At 36.0% G+C, this 27171-nt stretch overlaps 1 protein-coding gene across 1 annotated transcript in view; it reads left to right on the top strand.

Annotated features, from left to right (window-relative positions):
• The window catches only part of SPATA17 (spermatogenesis associated 17), a 161527-nt gene extending 135113 nt beyond the window's left edge, over positions 1-26414 (top strand). The window contains exon 10 of the mRNA XM_065745477.1: positions 26375-26414. Within this exon, the coding sequence (XP_065601549.1) occupies positions 26375-26395 (21 nt within the window). The 3' untranslated portion in view covers positions 26396-26414. The remainder of the gene's footprint in view (positions 1-26374) is intronic.
• Positions 26415-27171: the final 757 nt, after the last annotated feature.

Genomic DNA, 27171 nt, shown 5'->3' with positions numbered 1-27171 from the left:
CTAACTTTTGTTTTTCTATTTTGTATTGGAAGATGCATTTGGAAGATAATGTCTCTACGTTTTGCAAGCATGCACAAAATAATTTTCTCCTAAAATACTGATTTCCTCAGAGACCTTAAGCTGATGTCAGTGTTGTCTATGTGTGTAGACTTGGCTGCCTAGTCATAGGTAGCTATTACTTGTTAGCTCTTTCATTATGAAAAGGAAATGTGTGCAACACAGAATGTGAAGTAATAATATGTTTATCTTAAACATACACCAAAAATACCTTAGAAATAATCACCTCAGAAACTTAAGAAACTCATGTAAATGAGAAATTTAGGATATTTGCCTTCGGTGTTTTGGTTCCCAAGTTTTCTATTTGCATAAAAGGTATGGTAACATCCCACCCATCCTGTTGTTTGGCTACGGTCTTGATAATTTCAGACTTTTTATATAAGACATAGAAACGTGTTAAAACACTTGCTTGATTCCATAACTGCAGCTCTCAGAAACTCTGTTTTTTTTTCATGCATGCACGTGTTCTTACCGTGTACTCCCACACCCATTTTTCATAGTGGGTTATCTCATTAAGCAGTCATCAGTCCTGTGAATCCTAAGATGTTTGCCAAGGTCACACAGGTAGTTTTCAGCAGAGTCAGGAGAGGTTCACATCTCCCAATTTCCAGCCCTATGCTCTTGCTTCCATTTTATTTGAGTGATTTCTAAAAATATCTTGAAAAATGAATACAAGCAATTTTGTTCAATGATAAGATTTGTGTTATATATACATTGTGAGTTGCCAAGTATATCTAATTCATGAATCGTAGAATCATGGTTTATTGTCAGCCTACACGTGGAACAGAAGGAATGTTATATATATATATATAACTTTAAGGCAGATGTGAATCCCGGACATCAGGATATAATATATATTTAGGAAAGGTAAGAAAAGGTATTTTAAAAGCAAAGAAAATTTTATAATGGTGGGAGCAAGGATTATTGTACGTAATGAAATATTAGGGAGACGCATGAGGCTTACAGGAAATGCTTTCCTTTTTGATAATGATATATCAGATTAACTTTCTTTGATGTCTGCACTTTTTTTTCTTTATTTTTTTTCCTGTGAAAGAAGATTTGTTGGTTCTATGGCATTAGTTGTAAACACAGGTGTCTTGGAAGAGCTGCAGGTGTTCACCCTCCTCAGCTTATTCTAGTCCCTATGGGCATGGGGGTGGGAAAAGGAGCTTGTCTCACCAGAAAAAATATTCTTTGCATGACCTTGAAAATAATGTCTAAATCTCTGAAGCATGTGATTATACATTGGCACATGAGTACTACTTGGCCAGTATATGACCTAAATGTAGTTTTCAAGTACAGATATGGGGCTTTTCCTTTTCTGCTTGTGTTTATTTATTATGGATTTTGTTTTGCTTTTGATTAAAAACAAACAAACAAACAACAAAAAAAACAACCAGATTTGGACATGCATCTTTATTTATAGATCATTCTTCCCTTCTTCTCTGATTGGTGAAAACGTGGAAGAAAAGGCCCAGGAACATGGCCTCCCTTTACTTTCTTTGGCACATCCTTACTTTTTCTTGATGTCTCTATATGGCCAGAAAAGTAAGCTTGGCACAGATGAGAAAAAGCCTCCCATTCTCTTCTCCTCTCATCAAAGCCCTTTGGACAAGTAGAAATAGAATAGACAGTTTAGCTGCTAAAGCATTAAATTAGGATGATCTCTTAGCCCAGAAGGCTAACCTACAAAGGTGTGACAAGATTCTGTTTGATGTAGCAGAAGATGAAATCAATCCTTCCTTTATTTATTTATATATATATTTTTTCACTCTTTTGCTCATTTTTCTATCGGGCACCAGATCTTTTTCAAGCACTGCTTGGTTCAGAAGGAGAGGCAGTAGGAGCTGGAGGCAGCTGAGCAGCAGGGTGGCAGGGAGCTGGGTGACTCATGGGATGTGGACACCCCACTGAGCACTCCCCATCCGGGAGAGAAAGAGAAAGATTCCTTTCAGAGCGTTGCTAATGACCTGAGGAGGAGCTGCACAGCAGTCATTTCACAGATACGATGGCAGGTCACTGCGACAGATGTTCCCAACATATGTGGAGAATTAATTACCCACTAGTAAACAAAATCTGTGATGCGGAGAGTCATTTTGTCCAAATTTCTTTCGATTTTGCTGTTATTAGGAGCTTAATTTTTCTTGATCAGCCAGACCCTCTTGGATTAAAATGTTCCTTAATGGACTGTAGTGAACATTTTCTGAAGTGAAGTGCAGCGGGAAAGTGGCAAGGAGAGGGTCAGGAGAGATAGGTTTTGCTGGATTACTTGATTGTGAAGTTGTATCACAGTGAGTGATTAGTCAATTATTTGATTAAAAGATTGGATGCCAGTCATATGGATATTTTAGGAAAGAAAAATAATCATTAACCTGCTTTCAACAATGTTTATTCTTAGACCAAGAACTTATAGTTGAATGTATGGGCCTTCTGGTGAAAGGATAATTTTAGAGACAGAGCTTTTGGAAAAAGGTTTTATTTTCCTTTTCTGTCAATATCCTGAATGTGTTAATGTCTCAGGGCTATATTGTGCCATTGATTTTTAAGCAGAACCCCCATTTAAATCAATGGCAAAATCTGCTTAAAAAAATCAATGGCATGATATAGCTCCAGGACATTAGAATGGAATTCTTATATTCATGACCCAGATAACGAATCAGAAAGCCATAAATCCTCTGCTGTTTCTTAAAACTCATGCAGCACGTCAATACTTGTAAACTAAGTAGTTCATGGAAATAAACATCCTCTAATAGAAGGATATAGAAGATCAAGATATTTTTCTGTTTTGGATTTGATTGTCCTTTCACAAAATCTCACATGTTTCAGTTCTTGACGCATTGCTTAGGATTTGATCTCACCTCTCTCTTTTGATCCCACATATCAGCCTCCATAAATATTAAATCAAAATTACTATCCTGGTGCTTATTCTAAGACATGTAATGTTTTGCCATTCTCTAGAATCTGAAATTAATTTCCTCAGGTCTGCCATGTTTTACAGCACAGATTTCCAAACAAATCTGACGAAAGCGGTCTCTCTGAAACCCTGGAACTTCTGTACTCTGTAAAGTCACGGAGCGGAAACAAAACATGTAGCTTAGCTACATTCCCTACAACAATCTGAAGCATGAAGGTTCATTATATATTCAGATGAACGAGTGGATAGAGAAATCCCATCCTTTTGGTACTCAACATTAATACACAGTTTTTCATCACCAGTTGATCTTCAATTTAGAAAACCAGGATGATTTTTTAGAGGTGCAAGCAACTGATGAGTAAAAATTGCCTGCGATTCTTAGTCACGTTGCCAACCTTCAGGTGCAGAAAGAAGCTAAGGTTCCAGGAGTTCATATGAAGCATCAGAGTAATGTCAAATTGCCAGAAATTTTCCAGAGTAGAATAATTGTTGATGTGAAGTTGTGGGGCTCTTATATCAGTATCCAGAAAGGATAAAGGATAACTGTAGTGAAGAAATGTACCATTGAGTCCTGATTCTTTGGTGGACTTTAGTTTTAGTTAAAAATAATTTACCTCGTCTTTGACTGTTCTCTTTTATGAGTGCTATTTTTCTTTACAAATTGCACTTTTCGGTCTCATTGCTATTGTAAAGGACTTTTAGAACTTGTGGCAGAATCCTCTTCAGAAACTAATTGTGTTTATCGATAAATAAAAACTCAGACAATAACTTGTGCTCAGATTCTGTTCATATAGTAGCACATTCTTCACACTAGAAGTGTGAAGAATCTCCTCGTAAGGATTAGTGTAGTGGTGAATTTCCCCTCTACGCAGGGAGAGATTTCAGCTGGATATCAACATCTGCACGGAGCACATTCAAAATATTTTTCAAATGAGTAAATAAATGTGTATCGAAACTACTAGTGAAGATTCATGAGCTCTACCAAAATATGGAAATGCAACTGTTTTCATTTTAATCATTTTCATATTCTGTTGCATCTTACATGAAAAAAATCTGTGGAGGGTTATCACTGTGGAGTGTCCTGGCATTGTATCCTATATTCTCTCCTTGGATCAACAGTCTTCACACACATTGAAAATTTATACAGCAGTAGATGGATAGATATAAGCCATAAAATGCTTGCTTATGTCAGTGATGAAGAGGAAAAACAACCTGCCAAAAACAGGCTTACTTTTTATTTCATTTCTTGCTCTTCTTATTGATTTTTTTCCTGCAGAACTGACCCATCTCAGGAAATGCATAACTCTCCAAATAAAGGTGCTTGACATATAACTAGAGTTAGTGCCAATTTCCTGAGATCAGTACTCACTTACTGACAGGTGACTTTTATCTAGGTAAAAGCTGTCCATGTTATATTCATCTTTCTTCAAAATATTCTTTTTACTGAATAGATGAATTCCATCAACGCAGAACTGTGCACAGTGAAACTGAGAAGTCTATTTCTGTCTGAAAGTGCATTTGTGTGTGCATGAAAAACTATTTTTTTATTAATAAAGAAAAACAATGGTATTATTTATTATTTATATGAAAAAAAATCGTTCTTAATAGGACACTATTCAGATCAAAAAGTTAAAATTTCTGACATTGCTAAAAACCAGCATTAAAAACCAGCAGGTACAACGTAAATAAAAATTCTGCAATTTATAGTGAATTTAAAATCATATAATTGATAGTTAATCTAGAATTATATTTCTAAAAAGTGATAGTATCAGAGAAATCCTGTCTGGACTGATACAACCTAGCCACACCACAATGGCACACAACATATAATTATAAATTCTTAAAGCATGGATTTCAGAGTTATTGTCTAAGTAGAGAAATCATAATATATTGGAATAAAGACTGTAGACTGTTAATTATCTTTGTCCAGGGTACATCTCCAATGTAGCATTTTATCATGACTCCATTATTCAAAATGCCAGCTAATAATATTAATATGCCTCGCTACATTAGTTTCTAATATTTGCTTACAGTCTGTGAATACAAAAAGAAATTAAATGTTGGACAGATACAACAGCAAACTACCTCAAATACTTCAAACAGAGCAGTGAAGACAGAAGTATAGATCAAACATATTGCTGAATATTCTTTCTCACGTAAATATGTCTCTGAATTCTTAGAAATGTCTGTTGTATCAGATTCATAGTTCAACAGACAGCAGTATGGACTTCATCTGCATTAATTTATTATTCCTAGCAACAAATGATTAAACCAATTTTCTGATTAATCAAAACCGTGAATTGCAACCAACCGTGTGAGATCAGAATTTTTAATCACCCTGCATATGCTCCAGCAATATAAGGAACAAGATTGAAGAATTTCATAAGAAATATTTATCAAATATAATCCATCCCTCACTCAGAGTTATCATCATTTTAAAATATCATTTATTCTATAATTGCACACTTGAAGATTTCTTTCTTCTCTCTTTGAAACTTGTCTTAAAATGACTACTCATGCTTATCAGAGAGGCTGTTTCTATGATCCGAGGCACAGATAGGCAGAAATCATCCTTGCACAATTGGAGCTATGAAAGGAGGAATCAGAGATGACAAAAATGTTGAGAAGATCAGTCTGGATTTCAGACATTACAAGTATGCTTTATACTGTTGAACGAATCGCTCTCTGATTCAATTTAGGACTTGACTCCCATGCTCATTCATTTGCAGCTCCTTGAGTCTCCTTCTCTAACATCAACCCATCAAGGTTCTCCCACTGCATTTTATGTCCAGCACCATACAGTTCTGCAAAGGGCAAAGCTGCTATTAAAATATATTTATCCTTATTCCATCCTATTTATTATATGAAATTAGTTCAGTACAAGGTAATATCTCTCATTTCTTGTACTTGGTGACTTCTACAATCACAGTGATTCTGTGGTCAGTTTTTGACAGATACTAGCTAGAAGCATGTCATCAAGCTGAGAAGGAAAAATCTAGACCTCAGTATCTGTACTCCTACATATTTATTTGTAGAACAACAATGGCTGTCCTGGAGGCACTGCTACAGCTTTGAAAATAGATCAAGAATTTCATCACACATTTGGTAGGGTAGCAATCATTATGCCTATGGTCATACATAACCCAAAGTGTTCACAGGAGTGCTTAACCTAAGCTTATGGAAGCCAAAAGTAGACCTATATTTTGATCTCTCAGATATTTAAAGACACAAAAATAGCTGTCTTCATGACTTAATCTTGCCAGTAGAAGCCATGCAGGAAAAAAACATGATAATAAACTACCTTTGACATCTTCACTAAGATGCAGAATCATCTTTTAGTTTTCAGTGAATTGGAAGGTTGGAGAGGCTTAAAGGAGAAGTATATAAGGATTTTTAAGGATAGGTTGTACATTGGATGAACTATGGGGTGTCTCTAGAGCAACATCCAAATGGAACAATTGTCCTTTAGTGCCTTACCTGTCTATTCCTCATTGTACCTGCAGGTTCCTCCTCCACCAAATGCTAAACATAAAAGACAACCGCCTCTGCATGTAATGCTAGCAGCTCTGGTTGCATAGGACAGAAAGAAAATTCCTCAGAGGAAACTATCAGTGGCTTAGAGTCAGATTCCTAAAGAATTATTTTGCCTTTAATATGGAAAATAATTTGAACTGCTGAGCATGGTCTAGACTTCTCTTCCTTTGATAAGTGAGAGGTGTGTGTGTCCCATTATGTTTTTTGGAAAGTCATCATTGTTTTTCTTTCCTCCTCCTCCTGCACTCCTCTATCTCTCTTTCTGTCTGTGAATAGGAGCTCCAGAACAAAGAGGAGACAACAAAAGTAGAATTGAGGTGGACCTCTTACAGCTACCAATAGTGTACAAGAAAATTCAGATAGACCTTGAAAGATAGCAATAGAAATTCAGAAATCACAGATTCTTAACCAAATGGGCTGGGAGTTTTGAAGTGAGGCACTCAAGATGTCTAGCACAGTAGTCATAATGTCTGGATATTAACTGATCTGCGTGACAGATAGTCACTTAGTTCTGCTAGTTAGCAGTTGAAATGTTGGTAATTTTTCAGAATTTTGATGGAGTCAGTCAGCTGTATGTATGTCTGATGCATTTATCTGAATATTTTTGTGGAATGTCTAAAACCTTGTGCTCATTCTTTTAATATGCAGTGAAAGTGATTGAATGACCAATGATCTCTTGGCTAAAATCTAGTTGTTACAATGGGACTTCAAGACTAGGGGTGGTTTGTTCGAGACAAACTTGCTTTCCCTTAATAAAGTACAAGAAGGAGGACTGTTTGCATTTGAGTGTTAGGGGAAGTGTAATGTTTAAGTGGATTTGCTGAGGAACAGCTGAGGAATCAACTAAACTGGGAAAAAGAAATCCTACATACCCTGTATAAAAAGGAATGTGGGAAACAAATGCTACTGCAACTTCTACTTCTCTAGCTAGGCATGGTTTAGTTATTCTATATGAAAAATATACAACTATATCATGCATGCTTCCTATATGCATTAGAGCCAATCCACTATTCTTACTGGATAGGCTAGTGTTAGCATTACTGTGTTAATATTTCTTCGTAAGATTGGGCTGTTACATCATAGTCAAAATTCTAGATCATCTTGCAGGATTCTCTAATACACAATTCCTTAGTTTCTTTAAGAGTTTATAATCAGAAGAAAAACTTTTCTGTCCACTACAAAATCATTCTTTATAGTACCTATCAAAGATATTAACTACTGCCATTTAGAATGGTACAGAAGTTACTCAGTAAAAAACTTTGCTACCTGGGAGAGTTATACTCAAATTTTACCTTCAAGAGGTAAAATTTCTTTAGGCTTTTCTGCTATGTATTTTCTCTCCATTCTCTGAGTTTAAACTCTGTTAACATGTATTTAGTTCTTATTTTCTAATTTCGTTTATCTTAGATTGTACTAACTTATTCTATTCTAATTTCTAATTGTGAATAAGCATTTTGTTTCAATATAAAACCCTCGAAAACCTTGATGTGGCAAAATTCAAGGGAACTAATCAGGAATGCCTCTCTTTTCTGTTCATAATTTTTAAAAAAGTCTTTGGTTACCTGAGAGAATGAAATCATTTATAGAACAGGCTACCTAATGGTATCAGAATTTTATAATTAGTCACAGGTTCAAATGATACCAGTATTAGTTTATGCTTCAGGGCATGAACAGCACTGAATTAGCTGAATAAACTTATTATAAATTGGTAATTAATGATAATTATAAAATGTTGAAGAAGAGTGATATGGTTGGCAAATAAGAGTGGTGTGTGTGCTGAAATTAATACAACACAATTTCCTGCTCAGTACGTGTTAACCTTAACATGTTAACTAAATTAACATAAGTAATTTTAAAGTATTTTATTAGAAAACTTTATAATTGCAACCAGGCAAGATGGCATATTAGTTTATGCTAGTTGCATTGATGGTAATCAGCTAGTATGAGTTTATGCTTGATATGGTAGTTGATGGAATAAATCTAGATGTAAAGGGTCAGACAAGAAAACATTTGAGGCCTAACTATCCTTTAATTTTCTTATTTTTCAAATCTGAAAATTTTAATTTTGTGAATACTGACAAACTTTTGATCTAGAAATCAGAGATTACAGTACCAGAATGGTCAAGGTCATTAGCTAAGTGTTGTTGCTTCACTAACCCAGACTGGAAAAGTGCAGTGATGCTCACTCTAAATTCTTTTGGATAAGTAGCAAAGTGATTAAGAAAGCAGAACAATCCTAGGCTGTGTTTTAGATCAGGTGTCTCAAACTGTTCTTACAAAGCTGTGGTTTTGAAGTACCAAGAGCATGTATTTAATGAACCATAAATGACTTATTTGAATATACTTTTGAGAAGTATTAAGAGATCATTAATTGACTGCTGACCATCCACCCAGGGTGAGTAGGAGAGAGAGCTTAGCTCACTGGATCACTACACAGTACTCATAATAGTGCAGTGTTTTTTTCTCCTTAGCACTTCATTGCAATATTGCAGTGACTGTGGGTTCAAGCTCATCTACAGTGCCGGAGTCAATACAGCTTTCCATGCAACAAGAACCATTCAGGCTTCTTGTTTAATCTCTCTTGTTATATTTCCATGGTTCAGGGAATATCAGACAGAGCAGAGCAACAGTCAGAATATTTTTCTGCACTGGAAGACATAGCTTTTTGGCACCAAAAATATTTTGACAATTTGTAACAATTTCAGGCAGCTGCTACAGCCAAAACATAAAGGTGAATAAAAAAACTGCCCTTAAAACAGATGGCCAAAATCATGCATTTCAATATTCTCTGGATCAACAGCAAATCTTTCATAGCACATCAATTTATTTCAACACTTTCTACATGAAACCATTCTTTCACTTTGAAACAATTTATCACCCAGGAAAAAAGAAAAAAAAAATTATCTACAAAAAGCAAAAAGAAAGTCAAAAATTAAGCATTCTGTTCAGTACATAATGAAAATTTTCAAGTTTCACAATTGTTATACATAGGGAGAATTTTCTGCCAATCAGAATATTTACATAGTCCTAGCATTTGTTTTTAGAGATTTAGGAAACATTTAACACTTTTGCTGTATTTCATACTGCTCCTAAAGTAGCTTTATTATCTCCACTGCACTGAGACAGAGGAAAGGCACAGATCTTCAAAATGTTTTTTTTTTTCCTGTTTAGCAACCTGACCTCTGGACCTCAAGGGAGTCACTGAGAAATCAGTAAAGAATGTAGATGACTTAGCAAATACCTCTTAAGAAGCCACAGAAAATCTCCTGCCTCATCCTTTCTGTGGCCTACATCTTCTGAAAAATTAAGGGAGAATTCTTCTGGAATTCTGATTCATCCCCAGAGCAGGTTTCCATATGCACTGAACAAAAGAAAACATCAGATGAAAAATGTGTTGTGCTAAATTATTAGATATCAGAAGGCATAAATAAAAGACACTAAGGATAGATTGTAAGTAAACTTATTTCTGCTGCTCTGAGTTCTTTGATTCTTCATCTTCATGGCACATTTGAGAATGGCTTGATATTCTCTTTGTAAGGTGTAAGCCAAAGATTTTCTAAGATGAACTTCCAAGCAAGCTGTAAGACTTACATATATAGTCATACTTATTCACATATATAGAATTAGAGAAACTTAGGTTCTATGATTTTGTACATAAATTGAGGTAACACGGCAACTGCTCTCTGTGTTTTACAGCATCAGTGATTGGGGCTCCAGTTGTGGATGCCAGATCGTGCATGTACTGTTTTAGGGATTGAGAGTCTGGCTTCTACTTCATGACTGATTAGTCTCCTCAAGGGCTGTTACTGATGCACAAAATTATGATTTCAAAGATTTTATGGCAACTAAATTTGGATCTAGACATAGAAGCATCACGTTTATAAAGTCTTCTTGAAATCTGTTGAAGGAGGAAAGGCACTTCGGGCTTGAGTGGTGAAGAAATCAGCACTGAGAATATAGGTCAAGACATTAATATAAATTTGATCACTTCCTTTTTATTCACAAACAGTCCTCACAATAAATCAGCTCACCTCCTCACCCACACACCCCCCGTGTGCTTCACCCTTCCTGTCCTGATTTCGGATCACCGAATGTAAATCTGTGACAAGGGTATCTATATATAATATTAATGGTCCTGAGGAGTGTTGGTGTGAAGCGTGAGTACTTGCCAAGTAAGGAGTGATCAGAGCAGAGCCGTTCATCCTCTGCAGCATGCTCTACATCATCTGCAGGACAAATGTAACATCATTAGGCAAAAACAGGCAGCCATTCTGCAAGAAAATGGCTAAGTTGGAGGTACCAATCAATCTAACCAAGCGAGGTTCCCTGTGATACTGTCAGAAGCAACAGACAAAACAGATTGCAGTGTAGATCACAGGGTGGTAGGGGAAAAAAGGAGAACAGAAAAAAAAGAAAAAGTAAAAGCAACCATCCCCTTCCCTCCTAGTTCTTTTCCTATTCCTCCCCCCACTATCTAAGATTAGCTCATATAACCAGTTGCTGCAGTCTGAATCCATTTACCAGACAGCTCAGACTTGAGAGCTTTATCCTTAAAAGCACAAGAATAATCACTTGTGTTTGGTGTTAATTTAGTAAGGCATACAGTAGTTGCTAAAAGCAGGCTTTATCAGTGTTGTAATGGGTAGTATTAAAGTCATTAGGCATGAATTGTGAGCTTAAAAAGAGTTGTTAACAGGCTCCTGAAAACAAGGTACAATAAATAAATAAAAAGTAAGCTAAAGCAGTTCCAGTTATCATCATTATTTAAGCCTAAATTGCAATTAAATCATTTTCTCAGATATTTACAAGTCTTATTGACTTTTTACCTTGATCGATGTCTGCTTTCAAGTTACAGTTTTTTTCCACATCTGACTTGTGCATGCTCATACTGAAGTCAGTGGGAATATTTGTGCTGCCTGCAATGGAGAATGAATGAGACCCATCATGAGACCGAATCAAGGCAGTTGTCTTTTTGTATGATGCACATTCTTCTGTCTTTGCTGTTGGATAGAAATTATATAGCTTGAATAATAAAACCGTTTCCCAAATCTTTTATATCAGGTAAAAATATGTTTATTAGTAATGAACAAAGGAGATAGAATACATTAATTTGATTTCCAAGGATATCGTCATTTGAAAAAAGAAAAAGAACTTGTCTTAGTATTCATAGCCCAGAATTTCTGCTGTTTCTTTTAGCTGGAATTTACTTTTAGAATAAGCAAGGGTTAAATCTACCATTCGCTGTTGCTGTTCTTGTATCAAGGTCAGAATGAGCAGGTAGCCCAGTTCACAGTTTGCAGGACTAATAAATCTTTCCAAAGGTCAGCATCTGCAGTCATTATCAACTAATCAGTTTTAATTTGGTTTTTAATATATAAACACTTGGGATCATGTAGAAAACATCATGCATGTTGTTTAAATCTGATATATTTTTTTTAAACATAGCTTGTTTCAGTCAGTTCATTAATATTTTAAATAAAGGAAATCAATACATGTATTAAAGCTGCTTACCTTCAAGTATTTCTTGTTTTCGCAGAATATTAAAGATAACAATAAACAAGTATGCTTCTTAAAGGAGGGTTTTATTAAAGTTGCTGCCTCTTGTATGAGATAATCAGATCAACTGCGGTGTAAATCAGTACACATGGATTCACTTGAGAGAACTGACTTGATCCAGCTGATTTTCGACTATTGCAAACAGACTTTTTACCATTTAGATTATTATAATCTAGAGGCATAAGAACATCGAAGTAAAATATCATGATACAACATTTTAATGATGAAATCAGAGGGTTTAAAAACTTTGTTGAGATTTCTTTTTTAAGCATAATAGTTGAAGAATTTTCCTTTATCTTTTTTAAGTGATGTAAAATATTTCTGCTTTTAGTCCTGATTTCTCACCAGATGTAACCTCTAGGAATTCAGCAGAGTAATACCGTGCAACCCCTCACATCCAACAGAATCACAATTGCTAAAATGGTAAAAGATATTGGTCTGGTCTGTTGCCTTGTTGCCATGTTAGGCTCCTAAATCCAAAATACAGACTTTCCAAACTATCTGATCAAATAATAAGATGCTAGAAGCTCTTACATCTGAAGATCATCTTTGAATTTTAAGTTTTCTCTCAATTTACAAAAGGTTTGATCAAAGTTATACGGACCACTCTTAAGTCTAGATAAGAGCAGCTGGCTCTGTAGACCAGGTGCTGGTGGAAGGGTTTAAGCAATCTGGGTCCTAGGACAGCCACGGACTAACCTTTGGTACAAAACCTTCTTGTTTCCACTCCCATTCCTTGTGTCAGATGAATGAATTTAAGTAAAATTTTCTTTCCTGAAGTAGCCCTTGGGACCAGATGTGGGATAAATATATGTACTTTTACCCGCCTTCTTGTCTTGTTTGGGTCCTTGGACCTTCGTACATCTAACCAAACAATGTCTGAAGAACATTTCCTTTTGATTTAAACAGGAAGTGGATTAGATTTTGAACAGCTGGATTACTCTAATTATTCATGTATAGTTCATATTTCAGTAAGCCTGCCTAGTGTATCTAGTGATATTAAGGGGAATTCTATGGGATTGTATATGATTAGAAAGCGTTGCATTACAAAACTGGTAATTACTTAAAATCCTCAATTACAACACAGAAAGAAATTGAGCAGAGAGATTGAAAATTAGAGACTATAATTTGACAATAAGAGAATAATAAAAATATTAGTAATAATATAATAACATAATAATGTAATTAATAACATAATAATATTGTACAGAGACTATAGGAAGGGCTCTATAGCTACCCAGATAAGGGTGACATTGCAGAGAATATTAGAAACTTCGAGAGCCAAAGCTTGCCAGGAATTCGCACTATACCCACACAAACTGGTATTCTCAGCAGCATAATGTAATTCTCTCCAAGTATTATGTCATCTATGGAGTACATGTAGCAGTGTCTGAGTGTCTGACACCACTCTCTGCAGTAATATGATATTTTTGCAGTATTACCCAGTCTAGACATGAACCTTTTCAGATCTGTGGCTTGTCAAGTTAAGTAAAATAAATGTTGAAAATAAGTGTTACAGCTTCAGAAAGATGCCACACTTCCAATTCACCACTCCAGTGGTAACATGCTTCTTAAATGTCATTTAGACAGCATGTGTCATGAATGGACAGCAGGTGAGCACTCACTGGAGAACCTAACACTCAGGAATCAGTATGTCTATTATATCTGGGAGCAGAGTCTTAACTTTCCATAGCATGTTGGATACTTGTCCCTTCAGATGTCTCAGTTTTAGAATGCAAAATTGGCAAATCCAGTTCAAATAACATACAAATCAATAGACTACCAGATGAGCTGTGCGTTACAGAAGCCACAAATCTAAGGGAATATCCTTACATTTCATGCAAGATATTGTCACAGTGGAAAAACTGAAAAAGTAATATACTAGGAGAAGTTAATAGACATGGAAATTATTTACTGAGAAACTGATTCCTTACCTTCTTTCAAAAGAAGACAGAGGTATAAGTGTACTTTAGACGGGGAGATATTTCCAAGGTTGATTTTGAATAATTTATTCAGACGAATGGTCCTCTCTTTTTTCAAAGTCACTGAAAGCAGAACACTTACTTGACTCTGAAGAATTACATGCAAATATTAAAAGGCCTATGGTCTCAGTCTTACTCTCATTGAAACCAACTGGAAACTTTCCATTGATTTTGTAGAGGATAGATCAAGCTCCCTATCCTTTGTATATATGACCTTCCTCACTATGTTATCCCATCAATTTGATTGGAATTTGAATGAATGGAGGAAAATCTCTAATGATGACTAGAAAAAGAAAGGGTGCTACTTCTGCTTTTCAATTAAGAAGCTAAGTTTTTTTAATTACTTTTTGTTACTGTAGTTTGACAATACAATCAAAGTTCACTGATATCGTAAAATGGCTCAACTTGACTTCAGCTGACTTTGCAGCAATTCACAGTGCTCTTTCTGCATGAGACAATTCACTTAAAGGATGCAAATCATCAGCCTTCATTTCCACAAGTCTGGTTATTTTCACTTACAATAGGAGTCTGAGTTTAGTGGGAGTTAAGGAAGTTTAAGTTTAAGGCAGTTCTAAGCCTGGTGTAGTGTTAAAGAATGAAACCAGATTTCTGGACAAGAGAAAGTCAGGAAAGCTCAAGAGGTCTGGACAAAGGTTGCTCCAATTGTGACTCTGTGTCCAAGCTGTAACTTACACTTTAGATTTCAGCCATTGCACGATGTTTATAAGCCTCTCATGTTCCTGAGTGAGGACTTCTATCTACCAACTTCTTGTTGTTTTTTTCTTCTTCCACAGCGTTGTCATTTTAATTTCATTCTGAAATATTTTTCCTTTGTATGTGACACCATAATTCACTCTGGTACTTAAGCTATTAAAGCTGTACAGGTATACAAGTCCTTGAGAATGAATGCTACATTATGTGTAAGGGTTGTCTTATCACTTACTGTACAGTTTAGAGATAATAAATCTAATTGATTCTCCCTTCTGTTATCTTAACACCAGAGCCCAACATAAACTGTACAGCAATATTTAAATGATCACAACCCAAAGTCAACATGATGCTCTGGAAAAGAATAGAGCAATATTCTTAATTCTGAAAACCTGTATTGGTAATCAATTGAAATGCAGGAGCAATTGAAGAGCTGTCCAATTTTCAATTGCAGTATAAGTTGGGAAACAATTTGAAAATAATGGCTCATACAAAGAGTTTTTGAAACAGTCAATATGGTCTTCATGTGAAGGACAAATAAGAATTTGGCAGTCGACCCATTGTTCAGCATTTGTGCTTAGACGTTATCTGCAGAACTCACTGCAGCAGCCCAATTGAGATCACACTGTGAAATCTTTCAGTGCTCTCCAATGAAAATGTATTTAGTAGGATATTCATTCTGAAGCTATATTCAATGAATGTGTGCTAGCATTACTATCAGAATATTAGGGCTGCTCCAAAAGTATTGCCTCCTATTTCACAGAATCACAGGAAGACCAAGGTTGGAAAAGACTTGTAAGATCATCCAGACCGACCACCATTTCGTAATGTTGGTCCACAATGTCAGAGGCGGATGTTGGTGATATAGCAGTAGAGGTTGAATGTTCTCACAAATAATCCATTACATATTTTTACCACGTGACAGACTGAGGGGCAGTCTGACAAAATGACATCTGACTTGGAAGTGCGTATGATGTGAAGTTGTGGAAGTTAACTCCTCCAGATGGAAAACTTTGTACCCACTGACATTCATTGACACTTACTGAACATTTATGTAGACCAAACAGTGGATGTGAGCACAGTCAAAGTTGAACTGTGTAGGCAATATTTTCATAGCAACAGCTTTGTCATGACAACTGTGAAAGAGGGGGTCACCTCTGCTGGTGCAGATTTTTGTGAGTGAGGCATGCAGTCTTTTGTTCATTACTGGTGAAAATGCATAGCTAATGGCAGTGACTGATGAAAAATGGTGTTCTGTAGCTGAGAATCTGCTTTATCAAATGGTGTTATTATGCTCTTTGTATCTATTGTAGTTTACATGGAAATAAATAGGAGGCATTACTTTTAGAGCAACCTAATGTATATTCACTGATATCTTGCTTTAGTGAACTGAGTCACATCTGAAATATTTACTATGTGTGTTTTGTTTTTATTATATTGATATTTTTTAGTTATTTAATTAAAAGTTTTCCTACAGTGTAGTTCAATGATATCGAATAAATTTTCTTCCATACCAGACATTATGATTTGGAGATAATATTCATAAGTTCATAAGTTCATAAGTTCATAAGGTTGGAAAGGACCTATAAGATCATCTAGTCCAACCATCCTCCTATCACTATCTCTACCCAACTACTAAACTAAGTCCTTTAGCACCTCATCTAAACGCTTCTTGAACAGCGCTAGGGATGGTGCCTCAACCACCTCCCTAGGCAGGCCATTCCAGTGCCTGACCACTCTTTCAGAAAAGAAATGCTTCCTGAGGTCTAATCTAAATCTTCCCTGGCGCAACTTGTGGCCATTCCCTCTCGTCCTGTCATTACTTATCAGGGAGAAGAGGCCTACCCCCTCCATATTTATGCAGCTTTCCTTTAATTAAACAAACAAACAAACAAACAAACAAACAAATAAAAAAAACTTCTAGTTTGGGTTAATTTCCATGGCAACATTTGTCCAACAAACATTTTGGCATGACAGCTAGGAGATGTTTGTCTCCCGTGTGATTGAAACCTCATTTCATGCCTTCACTTCTGTACAACAGATTGTTATCTACTCTTTAATATGGAAGAGAATCAGCTGATGCAAATATATATTTTCAATACTCAAGATGCAGAAGGAGAAAGGTAGGTCTTCTTGCAGGAATGCCTACATCTGTGCTCTTGGTTACCTCTAGAACAGTATGGTATCTTGGGTTTAACACTCCAGGAGTCTCCTCCAAGCCTTCGACACTTGACTGCAATAGCAATCAAACAAAACCTACCATCAAACAGCAGTCACAAGTGTAGAATAGCTGGAACAAACAATGTCTTTGCTCCTTTAGTGACAAAGAACCGAATTCAGCAAAGATAACAGTTTATCTTTGTAAATTAATTTTATAAGACATGAAGATGTATTCTACAATTAGTGACAGTCTCCATGATTTTGCCCACACACTCAAAGGTGGGATGCATTTGAAACTTCTGTAAACTGACTTATATTTACTCACATGTTATGGGTATTATTCAGACTACATTTTCTCTGGCTACTGCATCTTTGGATTCACTAATTTTATAAAGATAAAGATGTAAAGATCTTTTACATACTTTGTTTATGAAACAGAAAAGAGTTATTTTATCTTGGGTTTGCTTCAAAACCATATTCATTTTCCATCTAAGGGCTGACTGCGCTTTCTTAGCTGATTATTTATGAAATAGCTGGCAATCTGGCATCAAGGTAGCATATGCAAGTGTTATAATAATACAACAAATTGTATAAAAGTTAATCAGATGAGATATGTAACTCTGAAATCTTTACAATGATTAGAGAAAGATTGTTAAAAATGAATATCATCCTGTAATGTTAATCTTTTGAGCTAGATCTATTCAATTCATCCTACATGCTGGAGAAATATTAACAACTTTTTTGCTGATTGACTGAAAAGGATGTCCTGCATGAACTACAATAACAAAAGCAACTGGACAGGTACAGCGTGTCTTTTGTTCTACAAGCAAAAGAGAGACCTATAGGATCATAAGCCAGTGATGTGTAAAATTAGAATGGGTCAGTATTTAAAATTCTTTACAGAGACAATTACATCATGTCTAAATTACTAAAGCAACATCTAAGAACCTTTTAAGGTATTTTTAGCCCTAATTATTTTACCTCTGCACCAGCCCAAAGCGTGATAATGAGATCAGATCAATACTGAAACCAATGGGATGAGAGGTGCACAGTGCTGATGGGGCTTCATTGCGGGGGCATTGGGACTGGTCTTGGAGAGACAGATCCCAGTGCTAAAGCATTGCAGGAGGGCTGTCTTTTGTGAGCCAGCCCTGGTGTTGTGTGGGGAGATTCAGCCTTTTCTTTTTTAAGGACTAAATACACTGCTCAGTTGCTGCCCTCTCATGTCCTGTCTGGCAGTTTGTTTTCCTCTCCCTTCTCGTCCTTTTTTTATTTGACTGTATGATCTCTCAGGCAAGCTGGAGGGAACAAGGGGGAAGAATATGTTAGTCCACAGCTGCCTATCAGTGGAGGACAGTAGGTTTGATTAAAGGGGAGCTCCCTCCTGGATTTCACACATCACATCAATCACATTGATCAGCCCCCAGAAAGGCAACATATTGTCTGGGAATAAGCCAAGGAGGGATATCAATTTCACAATAGCACTTATGTCTTTCAGCCAAGAACCGGTTTATTTTTGGCTACTGAAGGCTGAGACTCGTTTTGGATCTCCATTTATGTCCAAAGATTTTCACTGCTCAGTTACTATTTCATTATTGAGTTATTGCTAACTTTTGCCTGAGATTTGTAACCCTGTACATGCTTTCCAGATAGAAAAACAGCTTCTGCTTGCTGCTCGTTGTCTGGTGATGGGACTTCCTATGTATGCCTTTATGTTATTTTTTTCTTTTGCTGATATTGTAAAATGTAGAGATTTTTGGAGTGATTGCATTTTTTATAACTTTCCCTAAAATCTTTCAGATTTTCTTTTTTCTTGAAGACTTAATCCTTACAATTGTAAAGATTATAGGGATCTACTCCTCAGAAATAAATTATATCTGAAACTTCCGTTATTGCTTCACCTGAGTTATGCAATAAAATATGTCAATTGTTCTGATAGACCATATATTAATACTAATTGCAGAAGAATTTTATGAAAGGTATCTTATTTTTCAGAGCTGCTATCTACACTTCCTGGTTCCAAATGTTCCAGTTTTATGGATATGTTGCTTTGTCAGATAGTTTTGTGATTGATTATCTCTGCCTGTCACTTAAAAGAAATCATTCTTACATATTGTTTAATATCACACTCCCAAGGAGATTTCATCTAGTTTGTTGACATAATGAATCCAACACCTCATGATTAATTACTTGTATTATATTATTATACCCACCTAAATTTACTGTGATTACTTTCTCAATAATTGCTACTCTGTAGATGTATTTGAGAGTGCCTCTGCGTGTCTGTGAAAGAAAGAGACTGAGGATTGGGGATCTGTGAGGCTACAAACTGCTGTAGAGAAGGAGAGCAGGAATTAACAAAATGACCCCTTCATTATTACAAATAAGGACTTGAAACAGAAGGAATATTGCCAGCGTGGTATTCTTCTCACGTAAAAACCTGATGACTTCACCAGTTTTCTAAAATAATATGTATCTCATAAAATATCTTTTAAGGCTAGTTATCATTTAGTACTCAGATTGTTATTCTTCTCTCACTGCTTTACTGAATTATTTAGCTAACGACAGGGTGACCACAGCTATCTCTAAAAAGAGATGGCTGTCTCTGTGGTGAGCCAGAAAACAATATACTTTTAAAAAAGCAATTTTAATATTTGCAGTAATGCAAAGCCTACTAACTCTGTTGCACAGATTTGTTTCCTTCTTTCATCTTTGCTGAACAGTCAGAGAGACATTCACTTAGCTAATTTTATTTTTCAACAAAGGAGTAAATAGGAATTGTAGTCTGCTAACACAGAGCTCTGGGGAATCTTGCAAAATATTCTGTTGTATTTATTTCAACTACTTCTACAGGATCCTGTCTTAGCATAGTGCCTTCATAATATTTGTAAACATGCAGAAAATTAGGATTTGTGCAAGTTTTAACTGTTTTGTACCAGAGATATGTAGAATAACTTCTTAAAGCTTTCCATAATACAGACTCAAATTTCAACACAAGAGCTGTGACTAAAAATATAATCAGAATAACACTATTCTTAGAATAATCAGGAGGACATAAACCTGCCTTCAAATACCTGTGCATACATTCAGCTATGAAAAGTCTGCGTTCTTGAAAATAGTATGGCTAGGCATACCTTTTCTTCATCACTACAGCCTTACTTCTGACACACAGAGAGTTAATGCTCATGGTAATCTTATTTTTAATTAGCTGAATTGGGTCCTGAAATATCAAAGACACTCACCAACTTTCCAGTTATGTTATCCTTAATTACCTGCAAGTATTTTACAAAGATTTATATTTTTCTTTTAATCTCTAAGCAAAAGAAATACACTTACAATGTTGATATTCATATTTGTAAATTTAAAGGCAACAGATTATTCACTGGTTTTGGAGCTTTAGGATCAGTCTTTTCCATATTAGAATGTTGTATTATTTTTATAAAGAGTGGTACAAGAGTATGTAAATATCATACAGTTATTCTTATTTATTTTGCTAAGCAACATGAAGGAATGCATTTTCATCAGCATTAATATTGAAATTCGTGACACTTCACTGCTAAAGTTCAAGATTTTAAAATTAAATTTTTACTTCTTGGCACCACAAATCTGTTTTCTGCGTGACTGATGCTATCTTTTTAAAAATTCCTTTGCACACTGTGAGATGTGTATGTATGTTAACATTATTAAGCATACTTGTGAAGAAACCTGCAGAGTGTTAGCAGTCTTTTCATAAAATTGTTACAGTAAAAGAACAGTAAACATTCTTGATAAAGGAATGTAAATTAAGTATATTTGTGTAACTAAAACATGCCTGTGCTACATACAGCAAACTCCAAATTTTTTTTTATTTTTTTCCCTGAGTTTCTGAATCATATGAAGAACATTGGAACCTTGAAAATAATAATAATAAAAGAGAAATTAAAAAAAAAACAACAAAACACCAACTTGTAACCACAGGAAATGCAGAGTAAAGATATTATTTGCTTAAATGAGCTTCATTTCCTTCAATAATTTATTGCCAAATTTCCTCGAGTTCCTTGACTTTCTTCATCTTGAGCTCACCCGTTCTGTATCCACCATTTCAATATGTAGCCAGTATTATCATACACAGAACCAAGTCAGCAGTTTTGACGTCTTCATTTCAATGTCCTTTTCTGTACCTTCAGCAATGTTAATGTTACAAATTATGGGAGGGTGTATTAATAGCCATACCCAAGAAGCAGAAAGAAAAGTGCATTTTTTTAGACTAAGTACTAACTTGGGATTTCCCGGGCCCATTGTCGAGCCGGCGGAGCCCCGGCTCCTCCGTGGTGATGATAATGGATTCCGTGTTGTTGGCTCAAAGGTCGATGGGTCACCGTAAGCTCCTTAATGGACTGTGAAATAACTTTAACTGCATTAACCTCTCCGGATCACATGGGTGGCACCAACATCCACTCCTGAAATTCTCATTCGCTTATAGAGACAATACCATTAGATTATTATATTTTCCTTTTGGAATAGCAATAGGCTCAAAGCAATTATGCAGCTAAGCGTTTCCATTAAGCGAATAGGGCCTTAAAGAAGATTAACTGGAGCTTCTCCGATGTTCGGCATAAAGGTGGAATAAGTCTAAAGATTTCAACACAATTCAAATCTGCTAAAACCTGCCATGTGATATCATGGTGCTTTAAAGTATGAAGTCATTAGCCAAAATAGGAACAGCACAGCCTGACTTGCAAGGTAGGTGGGCTGAGTGGCTGCCCACACTGAGCACCTCTCCTTACATTGCCTTTTCTAAGCCATTGCTCTTAAGAAGGTTATGAAAAAATAGGCACTGAAAAAAGTAAGAAGATTGACTTCCCACACAATCAACAACTAACAATTTTTACCTGAAATTTAGGTTATTCATTCTCTGATGCAAAAATCACATCTACCCAGCAAGATGGGCTGATGCAAAATGTAGCTTCATCCCACTGCAGCCACACTGTTGCCTATGTCAGGCTGAGATATGGGTGTGCAGAGGTTGCACGCCCTTGGAAGGGGCTTCCCAAAGCCCCACAGTCCTAGGGCTGGTTTATTAGCCTCTGGAAAGTCTGCATAAAGCCTCAGTCCCAGATCAGTCCACTTGCCTAGGCTGAGGAAACCATGCTCAATTCATTACAGCCCTGCTCGGCAAAAACTGTGTTTAAACCTCCAAGTCAATTAAACTTGAATATGTGTAAAGAGGTAAGAACTTGCAAAAGCGATGTGCTGAGGTGGGGTCTTTCACCCGCCAAACTGCCACAAAGTAGATGGGCTGATGGTAACGAAATCTCTCCTTCTACTAAGTACTATAAAAAGCATTTAGGAATAATACAATGAGTACAACTTTGAGTTCATAACAATTATAAGTATTACTGTACTAGTTTATTTATTTCAATTCACATAAAAATAGCATCAAAATACCCATCACAAACTTCAGTCATTGCAACACATTAAAGAAATAAACACAGCACAATGCCCTGAACCCCAGAGCAGGAATTTATCAACGGCAATTGTATAAAATATCTTTCTAAAAAAAAGATACTTATAGGATGTCTGGGAACTGAAGTTCAATGACTGAGCAGTAAAACCTCTAAATGCCTACATTTTGTATTTGGAAAGGCTGCGATCATGAGTTATTACACTGAATACTTGGAGAAGTTCAAAAACTTGAGATAGCATAGGACACTATTGTCAGAATTTTTTTTTATTAAAGCTGATTTTGCAGAGAAAATGGTACTTCAATTAAACCAGTAAAAAATTTTGAAAGATAAGAATCATTCAAAACTGAAAATAACCATTGTGTGTTCACGGTCATCACCTGGAAATTATTGACAATATAGCTTAAAAGTTTCAGCAGTAAGATATGAAATAATATGTCTGCTTCTGGTGGAAATACATTTGGAAATATATTTACTTTTCTTTTTCTTTCCTGGAATTGTGGATTATTTTCTATGAAAGAAGAAAAACAAATAAACAAACAAACAAAAACAAAAACAAAAAACAACAAACAACGATCTAGCTCTCTATTAGTAAAGATTTTTTCCCAGTATTTGTAGAATCATATTTTCATTCACTTGCTCCAGCTTCACATTAATATTGAAAAAAACCTTTACACATTAAAAATAAAAGCTTTACACATTAAAGCTTTTATTTATATTTTGTTGTTTTTTTTCTGACCAGCTCCCAGTATGTATAGACTTCATGCTGCATATAGATTCATCACTACAATGAAGCCATTATTTGGTTGTAGGGAAAGGCCAGGTGATCAATCAGAGTTAGCAAAAGGCTAGATAATGGACAGAAAAGAAAAAAATTTCCATCAGTCTTCATGGAAAAGCTTTATGGTAAATAAAACCCACTTTAAAAGTTAGATCTTGATCTGAGCATGCAGATGTTTACAATTGCCACAACCATACGCACACATGTACCTAAAATATTTATTTATATCTATTTGTAGTAAATTATGTCAGCAGAAAGGAGAGATGGATAGTGCCTGTCAGATATTAGAAAAATAAGGGAAGTGCTGGCAGACTTTATGGAGAAGGCCAGCAGAATAGGGTATATTTTTCCTAGCCCCGGAGAAGGGCACCTCTCCCCAGAGGAGATGCCTGCACCCTGTCTGTGCTGTCTGCCAGATGAACACATTAATGGCCCTGACTTTGCTTCTTCCTCACTGCTGCTTCCCAGTTTGCTGTCCAATAGGAATCAATATTGTCTTGCAAAATATCATCTGTGTAAAGGAAGGAGTCTCATTGTACCTTAACTCTCTTGGTAATATCATTTTGATCCTTCTCAGTTCTGGGAACTCAGAATTGAGGCCAAAGCAATTTGAGGTTTAACGAGTCAGGAAATACATCCATTGCCTGCTCTGTTTGTTTCTCTCCCATTTCTCAGTATAAAGGCACTGTCTGCATTTTTCTGTGATCCCATAGCCCCCCGTGACCAGGCAGCTGCCAGCACACTTGTCAACTCCTACAAGCTATGTGTGAAACTCAATATTTTTTTACACCTCTAACATACCTGCTCTGCTTTTTTTCTCCCCTCATGGGTAGAGATCACACCACTCTCATTTAATTCAACTGACATTTTAACCAATATTAGGGTTTTCTACTGCTTTTTTTCTACTTAATTTTTGAAAGATGGAGAGATCTTTACCATTTGTCATGCTGAGATAGAGATGTCAGCCAAAATCTAGTTTGTACTTCCACATATTTGGCAGATGCACAGTGTAGACTGATTTACTAGATGGAAACATATTCTAAGTACGTACAGGTCTCATGGAAGTTGAAGGAAACTACTTAGTAACATGTCTTGGGAAAGGAAACTAGGAGATTGTTGTACTTAATTTACCCCAGCACCTTTTGCCCACAGCAAACTTAAAGCAATGACATTTAATAATAACCTGAAAACTTGTACCTGACAGGAAATTGCAGGGGCCTAGTTATACTGCATTTTGGCACTCATTGCTTACAAACTGTACAAATGCAATAATGACTCCTCTGAATTTTATGATTTTGCACTCTTAAGAGAATTTGTTTGTTCTTGTTTTAAATAATAATTTAAAAATGGCAACTGTAAGCTGGATTGAGATAGTTATCAGGTTAAAATAAAAGCCATATAATTTTTCTGGTTTCCAAAATTACACTCACCTTTTGGCCCCAATATCTTGGTATTCAACACTTGAACCAAGCTTAGCATATCTTCTTCAGAGCATCTGCACTTGCAGTGGTGTGTTTGGATAAATGAAAGGTGAGATCAGAGATGGTTCTTCCTGATGTGAATCTAGCCAAATTTGTCTTATTGGCACAAAAATTTTTTTCTATTTGATGAATAGATTCAAGATGGACTTCAATGATTTGGTCTGCTGGCTATATATTGATTAATTTGAATGATCTGGTTACTTAACTTTCATATCTATATATTTCTTCTTGAACCACACTCATCAAAACATGCACTGAACAGGAAGACCTCTTAAGTTATCAGGAACATTTGCATGACTTGTCTTTTAAGTCAATGTTTGTTGGGCTCCATGAATCCAAACTAGTTATCCACTGACTGCATTTGCCTTTGTTGCTCATTTTTAATATGTTGTTTTCACTATATAAGACTGATGTAAGTTAGCATGTCAGCTCAAGTTCTTGCCTCCGTAGCTCGTTCTTTGGTTATCTTCTACTTTCACACTATGTTACAGTGATGGTTGTGTTACTTTTATGGACAAACTCTCTGAACTTATAATCACTGTGTTGCTTTAGCTATATGAGCGTCTTTTAAACAAAGATGTTTTTTGAGGTTATCTGTACTCAGTGTGTATTTAAGCTTCCCTGGATCCAGAAGGTCATAAGATATGAAAGAGTTGATAACAAGGTGAAAAAGAATAACAGTATAACTTTAGGTTTTGGGGAACTACTAATCTTTGAATTGTGGGAGCATTCACCACCCTTTATCAATTTGCAATGGAAGTTGTAGTCTGAAATTCTACTTTATTTTCATCCTATGCACTATTTGAATTTCTAGTCCCATTTCCTTAAAAAATTAACTCATGGAGGTCTATATACACACAGAGAATGGAAGAAGGAGTAGACAAAGCAAGTCATGTGTTTTATAGTAAGAATGACTGAGCAAAGTACGACGACCTTGGACTGGAATGAATGTTGCTGATGGAGCTATAGACAGAGATACACACACTTGTGACTTGTCCTGTGCAAAATAAATTAAGATTTTAAAAAATTACGTTTTTCAAAAGCGAAGTTAGGCTGTGGAGCCTAACTACCAATTTTTTAGATATAAATGAATAGCCACCCAAATGATTTATCCAATCTTGTTATTAAGAATTAAAGGAGACTGAATAAATTCTTCAGATGAGTTTTCATCATTTTTACCTAACAACCCATAATTTACCCTCCAGGATCATTGATGTTATCACTTCTGTTTTTGCCTTACCTCCTGTTCTCTTTCCAAAAAAAAAAAAAAAAAAAAGCAAAAGCCTGTGTTCATGCTTGACAATCAGGGACTAGACTGCCCCTTAATTTAAACAAATTTATATCAGGTCTAACACCATTGAACAGATCAAAATATCTGCTATAACTCCTGTAGTAATTTTGGTTATGAAAGATGCAGATGTGTAGAAAAAGACTGTCTTTTTTTTTAGCCATCACTGGAATTGGTGTGCCCAGAAACTCCCAATATAACATTGTGTGGCAGCCCAGTGAGACAGTATCTGCTGTCTAGAGGGCTGAGCTCAGAATGGGCACCATCTTTAAGGTTTCATAGGCATCTGAATCTCCTTTTCTAGAAATGAGACATAATCTACTTACCAATGGCTCCATCAGGAGTCTGGTTCATCCATCTGTAAAGTGTGTGTCACTTATAACCTTCTGATCTACATTTCTGTTCAATGCTGGCAAATGTGTGAAGCTGTGATTTAATTTCTAATCCAGAATTCCTGTATTTCTTAAAGATGAACTGCTCTGCAAGATAAACAGAAGGCTGATGCCTCCAGGCGTTGTCCATCAAAACCAGCCTGGTGTTGCTAACCACAGCTCCCAGTAGAGTGCAGAGAGGACCAGGATGTGCCAGGGTATGTGGTGAGTTCCCATCAACAAACCTCATTGTAACAGGCAGATTTGAGTAGCAGTATTCCCTGTCTCAGACAAATAACATATACTTTACTGTCTATTATTTTATAAGCCTTTGCCTTTGAAACAAATGGTAGAAATATTGTGAAAGTTTGATTAGTCCCTCTCTCTCTAAAGCTCCCAACATGTTAAATGAAAAAGGTGGGTTCAGCTGAGGTTCATTAGCTTGAGATAAACAGTTGAGAAAATCCCAGCAAAGGTGAGACAGGTTGTTCTCAAATGAGTTAGCAGTTCAGATGAAAGACAAGGCTTTCCCTATACTGCTGTGAGGAAAGTATTACGCTTGTTTTGAAGAGCAGAGAACTTGAAATGATTTCATCATCAAATGCATCTGAAGTAATTTTTCTTTCCCATTATTGTGGAATGAATGCCTATTTCTCCAGTGAAAGTGAGATTAAAAAGCTGCCAAAGTGGAACATAGGGCCACCGTCTCTGATGACATGACCAGATTAACATAGACCAAAGTAAATGTTAAAATAGAGACTATAGTGTTTTTCACTTGTGTCGCATATGTTAAGAAACAGTACAATATGCAAGGCAACAGGTTCCCAGATTCCTGAGGGAGACAGAAATTTTGCCTGGCAGTTGGTTCCACCTGCAAAGGGTAAAACAGAACCTA

Source organism: Cyrtonyx montezumae, unplaced genomic scaffold (assembly GCF_038088225.1).
Source record: "Cyrtonyx montezumae isolate F1298 unplaced genomic scaffold, pur_monq_1.0 scaffold_0, whole genome shotgun sequence".
In the NCBI taxonomy this organism is placed as follows: Eukaryota; Metazoa; Chordata; class Aves; order Galliformes; family Odontophoridae; genus Cyrtonyx; species Cyrtonyx montezumae.
This window is presented reverse-complemented; position numbering and strand designations above follow the sequence as displayed.